An 8,834-nucleotide genomic window follows, 5' to 3' on the forward strand; every position below is an offset into this window, starting at 1 on the left:
CTTTGACAGCCTGCTAGAAGAATTCAATGAAAGGGAAGATACAAAAATACAGGCTTTTGCCGATGATGTTATATTGATGATTTCGGATAAAAACTGTGACAAACTAGCAGAAAAAGGCAATAAAGCAACAGGGAAAATAGCTGAGTGGAGCCAAAAACATAATCTTCAGATTAACTATAAGAAATGTGAAATACTAGTGAGTACAAAAAAGATAGGGAAAGGACAATTAAAGAGACAAATCGGAATATACATAAATGGGAATAAGATAAAAAATGTCAATGAGATGCGATATCTAGGAATTTACTTTGACAGGGCCCTTACCTGGAAAAGTCACGTAAACCAAATTCATCAAAAAATGCTCCAAAAAATAAATATACTTTTGCAAATATCTCGTAATGTTTGGGGTCTCAACTACAAATCCACAAAGTTAATATATAAAGCGGCAATCGAGCCGACAATTCTATACGGGATACAAGTGTGGGGAGAAGCCATTAACAAAATAGAAATAAAGAGGAAACTACGAACGATCCAACGAAAATTTATGATAAATATCTGTAAAGCGTATAGAACGGCACCAACTGATGGTCTGTTAGTACTGGCAAACATCCTACCGGTTGACCTTAAAGCAAAACAACTTAACTGGGAATGGACATTAATAAAAGAAGACATCAGCAGCCTTAATGCTAAGGATATTGAAAACAAAATTAAGAATGGGCTACTACCCCCGAATAGCAATAACCTCATACAAGAAATAAAAGATAATCAAATTGAGAGGGTAAGGAACAACGGAGACATGGATAAACATCCAGCACAAGATGTCAACTATGAAACAAACATGGACAACAAGAATGTCAACAGAGAAGACTGCTGGAGAGTATTTACGGACGGTTCGAGGAGGGCAGAAGGAGTTGGTTGTGGGATTGTAATCTTTGACCCAAAGAACATTAAGACTTATCAGGCTAGCCTTAAAATGGCGAATTATTGCACAATCACCCAAGCAGAGCTTTGGGGTGTTTTCAAAGCCTTACAACATATTGACAAAAAATCCCAATGGTACAAGGGACCTACAATAATATACACCGACAGCAGGGTAGTTATTCACACCCTTAAAAACCAAACTAGAAGTACTTTACTTGCACACGAAACAATTGAATTGGCTCATAGAATTGGCGGCAACAAAATACTCAAATTCCATTGGATTCCTGGCCATAAAGGGTACGAGGGAAACGAGACTGCCGACATGCTGGCTAAGAAAGCAGCAAAAAGTAACCTACCAATAACATATAGTAGAATACCAATCAAAGTAGTTAAGCAAAAAATTAAAGAAATAATAGATCAAAGATGGCAAGAAGAATGGGAACACTCGAACACAGGTAGAACTTTGTATAGCTTCATACCGACGATCGCCGTCAGAAGAGCATGTAGACATCTTAAACCTACCTACGAAATTACTCAATGTTTACTAGGACACGGTAACTTTAATGAATATCTCTTTCGATTTGGAAAGAGAAATACTGATAAGTGCGATATAGACAGTGACAGCATTGACAACGTGACACATTACTTATTCCAGTGCAGCAAATACGAACATCCTCGTGAAACCTTTATGAGACAATGTGTTTTGGCCGGCTCAAATTGGCCACCAAAGCGCACAGCACTTGTGCAAAGTAAAATGTTATTCGATAACCTCTGTAAATTTATAAAAGCAACGAAAAAACTGTCTGCAAGAAAACAGTCAGAATATCCACCAGAAGACAATGAAAGAACTACTACAAGTGAAGAAATTGATTAAATTGTCGACAAACAACTGATCATCTTGTGCATATTGTATATAATTGTATATATGTTACAACTGTTCACATTGTAAGTCTCAATGTAGGCAAAGTAGCCTAAATTGTATTTTTTTCTCGTAAAGTTTGTTTTGTTAATGTATGCCGAAGCAAGACGACTCTGCAGACCCCTTTCCCTTCATCTCCTAATCTTCCATCTAATCTATCACTATTACTTCTTTTCCTTTCATTTTTTTCAGGGCTAAGTCAGTCAACAAGATAGACAGCCCTCTTAATCTTTACTCGTAGTGGTAGTCTCTATTACATAGAAAAGGCAGCAACGAAACTGTTTTTATAGCTATAGAAATTTTGGTGCTGTTCCGTGTCTAGGACCCAAATGGCGGAAGTGTCTGTACCATCACGGTCCGCCAGGTTGAATCGGTCTGACAAGTGAATAGTGTTGGATGGGTAGGTAATATATTAACTAAAAGGGAGTCGAATATATACATTCCGTTCTCCATGTTACGGTGACATATTAACAAGGGAACTCCCACCGATCTGATTGGAATAAAAGGCAGGACCGTTTAATTCTTACTTTTCCCGTCATGCATGACGGGAAACTATCGAATTAAGGCCGAGCGCTCGTATATCTTCTACGTGGCTTACAGAATTGTGAATTGTGAATACGCGAATTGCTTTGTTCTTGGATTGCCTATCCGTGTTGGCAAATCAAATATCTAGTCCCCTAGCGAACATTAGTTCTAAATTATGCCGCTACGGCAAACAGCGCCAATGGTGGGAGCTCGAATTACGGTATTTTCTGGTCATAGTTATAAATTATGAATGCTTTATTCGTACTTTCAATTAGTTAATAATCAAAATAAGATAAATTTTTAGATTACTTATAAATCAACGGGTTTTTCATACGCACCGTCAGCCATTTCGCCTAATCGGAAGAGTAAAATAGCGGGTTAATCATTTGTTTATGGTACTGTCAACGTTGTTAAACTCGTTAGCCGTTTAATAAATGCAATGTAGTGAGTGTGATTTAACCATCAAATCATATACGTTGTAAAAATAAAAGTTATAATACAATAATTAAAAACTGTATTTTACGATATATAATATTTAGGAAATAAAGTATTTACTGTGTGTAATTAAGCTATTCTACCCTTTTTGCACTCGGGCTCCGAAAATATTTTACTGTATTATGTTTTAAAAAATATAAAATTAAAATAAAGAAAAAATAGTTTAAAAAATGCCCTTTACGACTGCAATTTACCATTAACATGTAAGAGATCGCAACTTCATATAAAATTCAGCAATCGAGTTGCTTAATTTTCCCTCAATATTAAATGACTCCATCTATTATATTTTATTTTAAAAATTTTTATAATTTTAATTATTATAAAATGGTAACAGGCTTAATTTTCAGGGTTTCATAAAAAATTGTAAATGCTAATAACGAATAAAATCGCCATTAAGTCTGACTCTACTGGACATGCAACACACGATTCCCTTTATCGCCCCAGCCCGTCGACCTTTAACCACCAAAATTTAATAACATAATACACAAACCTCCCTGCAAAATTTCAGATATTTTTCGTTAAGAACCACAGCTATTATTAAGCTTTAAACGGAATGAACAAATCGTGTCCCCCACACACAAACATTCCATACACACAGAAAAAATCTCCGAATAATTTTGCATTTCTCGACGTTTCAGGATGCCCCTGAGTCCAAAAATGTAAAAATTTTGAGGGTTATTTTTCACTAGTTGCTATACATTCCCTCTGTTATGTATGACAGAGTAGGGAAAGTAAAAATTATATCTTCACACATTAAACATAAAAATTTATAATGCATTTTACGTAGAGAGAAAATGGACCACTCCTAATTACAGCAAATCTTAAAAACTACAGTATTTAATTACAAATACTAGGAATGTGAATAGTTTAAAGTAAAGTAATATATGTTTCTTATCATAGAATTTAAGTGGAAGAAATAAATTAATTAAAATGAAAGGAGATAATTTTTTAGAAATTATGACGCGTTATCTGACAGTGGATATCCTTTTCCGTTTTTAGATTACTGGCGAATTAACCTAATTACAAGTTTCACGAACATTTTATATGATTTAACTCTAGCGTAACATGCATCAATTCATCAGTTTGTTTTTCTTTTTATTTCTATATCGAAAACATGCATTTTGCTCTGAATTAATGTTTAACTTGAAAGGCAACAAACGAGAATCCAGAACGTTATAGTCGTTTTTACAAGTGTAAGTTTGATTAATAATTAATTTAATTAATTCATTTAAAATTATTAAATATGTTTATCAGGGCTATACTTGCTACCCGGAGAGAAATTTACATCCCATTCTATATATAAACCTATTGATTGTACCGATATTAAAGAGAGTGGCATAAATTCATCTGGAATTTACAGTATATGGCCAATATCACATGTTGAAGGTTTTCAAGTGTATTGTGATATGGATACCGAAGGCGGAGGATGGACGGTGAGTTTGATAATTAACGTTTTATTTAAAAACTGGACCTTTCTGCTCTGTTTATGTGGATAATCGGATGGCCGAGACTGTTGAAGCGTTAGTTTACATTTCTGGGGAGTCTGGAATCGAATCCGTGTTTCCGATAACTCCAGAAATTTATTGGGAATGGTCTAACCCGGATATGTTAGGCCCTGATCCTGACTAACCGGGTGCCTGGCTAAACCCTCGAAGGCCTGAAAAAAGACCCTCTTAGTGAAAACGGGGCAGAAAGAGTCCAAAATAAACATCGTTTTTCTATTAATTATATTTTGAATTTTTAAGGTTTTTCATAGAAGAATTTCTGACGAAAATTCTACGAATTATTTTCGTAAAAATTGGAAAGATTACTCTTTGGGTTTCGGTGAATTAGACAGCGATTTCTGGTTAGGTAAAATATTCTAAATTCATTAATATTAAATTATTTCAAGTTATGTTTGAGTATCGGTAATATCTAATGTACTTTATTTAGGCAATGATAAACTCACAGCGATAACCAGTCAAGGAAATTACACGATGAGACTCGATAGAGAAATAAAAGGAGCATTCGTTTTCCATAACTATATGGATACATTTAAAATTGGGGATGAAAACGATCGATATCGATTATATTTAACAAATCCCTATAAAATTTACGGTGAGTAACACAAGCTTGTTTAATTTAAAGCATTACACAATATTTGCGTAAGTAATAAATGTGAAAATGTCTTATATTTTCTAGTACGTAATCTGTCGGGCTATACAAATTACTTAAATTTTAGCACGTTTGATAGCGACAATGATCTTTTACAAGACCTAAACTGTGCTGATGTTTACAAATATGGTTGGTGGTTCGATGGATGTTTAAACTTCGATGTATATTTTCAAGGGAAAGGCTACATCGATGTTATTAAGAATATTTCGTTGCATCAATATATGTACAAAATGGAAGCGAAGATAAGACGTAAACCTTGTACTAATTGAGTTGATTCTTTCGTAAATTTAAATTTGAAAATAAAATATGCATTATAATTTAATTTAATTAATTTTAGTAATTTCCATGTTTTATTAATATTAATTTTGAGGACCATAACAATTTGAGATTGGCAATCGATAGCTGTGCCGTGTTCCTTGAGACTGTGAGACGTGTTTCACATATCAATCGTTCAGGTCACTCAAATGATGGAAGATCACGTATCAGGCTGGCATTGACGTGGAAACGATCGATCTGGTTGCATAAACCTGTTTATAACTATGAAATAAATCGACGGTTCTTAAATTTGATCTTTTCAGAGTGATTGTTAGCTTATCGGTTTAGCAATATTTACAAAATGAACAATCTGAAGAAAATTTGAAAACAATTTTATCAATCATGCACAGCAGTTGAAGATGTATGCTTGATTTATGACTTTGCATGTGAAGAAAGCGATAGATTTCTTATACGAATTCTGGGTATTTTTTGATCGCCACTAAGATGAAACATTTCGTACTCGTAACTTTCTTAAAATCCAAAGAAACTACAATTTTGAGATTGATCTCGCGTGCTAAATATGATTCGCTAATTAATTAACTATAAACAAACATCATCAGCCAACCCGTAATATATAAAGCTACCACCAACCAAAGCCGAAATTATTGGGCTGGAAACGGCTATATTGGTCTATATATATAATCGAGACGAGTTGATAATAATAATAATAACTCTCCCTTGGTCACCACCTGGTCGTGGTGGGAAAGCCCAGTAATTTTACTGATCCATAGGGCAATGCAGGCTGGAGCACAAGCTCCTGGTAGAGACATCCATGCCAGTAAGGTCTATGGGGAGAAATGAAGCTAAGAGTGACCACATCCACATTCTGTGGTGATATTTATTATGGTAATAACTAGATCAAAGTATAATACCGGCTCGGACGACGCTCGGGTTAACAAGGTCCGCTTTCGTGGGTTAGGCAGAGGCTCACGTTTGAAAAATAGGCCACAGTCTCCCTTGGTTACCGGTGGCGAAAGCAGCACCGGCCCAAGCATGGCTACTGCAATGCCCTCAACAGATATGAGGAACCAACCCAGCCTTGGTGTTTCTGTAGCAATGCATCCACAGACCACAAAGGCTGAAAAACCACGCCAACGGATGAAATGGACAGTAGAAAAGAAAGAGTTTATCATCCGTACTTACTACACTATCACAAAACTCGAAACAAACATGACAGCATACAGACAACAACTACACCATAGACATGTCATATTGTTAGAAAATTCCTGAATACAGACACACACACTGATACACTTCTTTAATTTCTGTTTTGGTTACTATGCCTTGAATTTGGTCCGGTATAGTACACAGCCACCGGTGTTAACCGAGTATATCTCACTTAACCCAACATAATAATAATAATCAGCGCAGAGCCCAAACGGTTAGGAGTTGAAAGTTTAAATTTGGTACACAGTTAGAATCACGAGAACGCACACTAAGAAAAGATTTTTCCAAATTCCTCCCCACGGGAAAGAGAGACAGGATTAAAGCTTAACACTTCCATCAACGATGGAAGTGCCAAGTAACAATGGAAGTGTTAAGAGAAAGCGACGTGCAAGACGCAGATGCAGTTTTTTTTCGTTTTTGCGAGAAATCGAACATATTTTTAGACCCATCTAACTATTCTCCAGTTAGTCCAGAAACAGGGGGATCGAATTCTTGCATTTTGTGAAAACGGGTAAGGTTGACTGTAACGTAATAATCTTAATCTTCGCTACCGTTACTTTGGTCCGAGCAACGCCGGGCTTATCTCCTAGTTATAAGATAATTTACTATTAGAGTGTGGCGTTAGGCGCCATCTCTTGCTAAATTTAATTAAATAATTTAGACCGAAATGGAAGAAAAGAATCGGCCCGAAGTGGTATTCGAACCCGCAACTTCTGCTATCCCAGCAGACACGTTACCAATTACGCTACCCGGACCTTCGATCCGATCTCCCCCTCCAGTATATCTAAGTATAAGCTACGCCTAACGCCACACACTATTAGCAAATTATCTTATAATTTATAATTAATATAGCCGTTTCCAGCCCAATAATTTCGGCTTTGGTTGGTGGCAGCTTTAATTAATTAACTGGAGTACGTTTTTTTTTATTCAGTACAATGGAGTGCAATTGATAGGGCACATAGGTTTTATTACATTATTTATTGATTGATACGCATTTCGGGTATTCCCCCTCTTCAGTCGGCTGTTACAAAATATATTCAGTTACAATCAGGTTTTTCGGGGCCTAGGGCTTATTGAAATCCAATAAGCATACATTTTTTTGTTAGATTAAGAATCTTTAAATTGGGGTTTAAAATTCATTTTTTAATAACATCAATGTCAGAGTTGAAATATATTACTTACAAAATGGTGTTGAACAACAAACTATATTTTATATAAAAAAACATAAGAAATAAAAAAATATGTACATTGATTAATTTCTGACCAATTACGTTACATTGATTACAATGAAACAAATAATACTATAAATTATCATCACTATTATATTAATATTAGAAATATTTTTTACTATACAAGAAGTGCTCATTGTTAATGAAAAAGTTTTAGAAATTTATGATAATACAGTAGGGAGTCGTTTATCCGAATCAATTGGGGACTGGGGTTGTTCGGATAACCGATTATGTACAAAAAAATATATTAACCTGTCCGATGTTGAAATTTTTCAACGTTGCGTGTCGCTTTGTGTTAAATTTTCGTAGATTTTAAGCCTAACGGAAATTTTTATAATAATAATCGAGGCTATTGTATCGTTAAAAATTATTTCTTTATTTTGTACAAAATAAATATGTTGAGAAAATATAAAAACATAAAAATTATACTTTAGAAGTAAAACTAGTATCAAAAAAGTACGATTCAGCACGACACAGTCCGACTGGAAAGCGTACGGATAACCGGTGTTCGGGTTAATGACTCTCTACTGTAATTCAATTTTTGTGGGCCCTTAACACTTGAGGGCTTAGGGATTAAGCCCTACGTAAATCCGCTCATGCTTACAATATGGCATTAAATTTATATAATTATTTAGCAAGAGACTTACCTTTTAATTCTTTTTAGGGTTTTAAGTATACTAAATAATTTGTATAACATTAAAATACGTTTCTTCATAAAGATTATGCATGCATACTTACAGTATTGTTCTTTAACCTCACTTTTTCTATCATTTCTTAATCTTAAACGGGTTTTCTATTGCTGGTGTTGGTAATATACTTAAAACTGCAGTGAAATAACACTGCAGTTTTAAGTATATTAAATTATTTAATATACTTAAAACTGGAAAAATAATTAAAAGGTGTGTTTCTTCTAAATAATTATATAAATTTAATTTTATATTGTAACAACATATTTTATAACAGCCGACTGAAGAGCAGTAAAAATACTTGAAACGCGAATCAATGAATAAATAATGTAATGAAGCCTTGTGTCCTATCAATTGCACTCCATTGTGCTGGATAAATAAAACATATAAGAAAACAAGGTTTCAAATTTGGAGATGAAGTACGTT

The 8,834-nt window shown here is 34.5% G+C and overlaps 2 protein-coding genes across 2 annotated transcripts; both read left to right on the forward strand.

The window, feature by feature from the left end:
- The first annotated feature begins 793 nt into the window (after positions 1–793).
- LOC136968105 (uncharacterized) lies at positions 794–1,792 on the forward strand. Its single transcript, XM_067262057.1, has one exon. It carries the CDS (start codon positions 794–796, stop codon positions 1,790–1,792), a length of 999 nt encoding a protein of 332 aa, XP_067118158.1.
- Positions 1,793–4,021: 2,229 nt separating this feature from the next.
- LOC136968109 (techylectin-5A-like) lies at positions 4,022–5,323 on the forward strand. The gene is made up of 5 exons (XM_067262060.1): positions 4,022–4,050; positions 4,112–4,290; positions 4,603–4,708; positions 4,790–4,954; positions 5,039–5,323. The coding sequence occupies exons 2-5, from the start codon at positions 4,264–4,266 to the stop codon at positions 5,278–5,280; spliced, it is 540 nt and encodes a 179-aa protein (XP_067118161.1). The 5' UTR covers positions 4,022–4,050; positions 4,112–4,263; the 3' UTR covers positions 5,281–5,323.
- The last annotated feature ends 3,511 nt before the right edge of the window (positions 5,324–8,834 follow it).

Source organism: Centruroides vittatus, unplaced genomic scaffold (genome assembly GCF_030686945.1).
Source record: "Centruroides vittatus isolate TY-2023 unplaced genomic scaffold, ASM3068694v2 contig_1392, whole genome shotgun sequence".
Classification (NCBI taxonomy): domain Eukaryota; kingdom Metazoa; phylum Arthropoda; class Arachnida; order Scorpiones; family Buthidae; genus Centruroides; species Centruroides vittatus.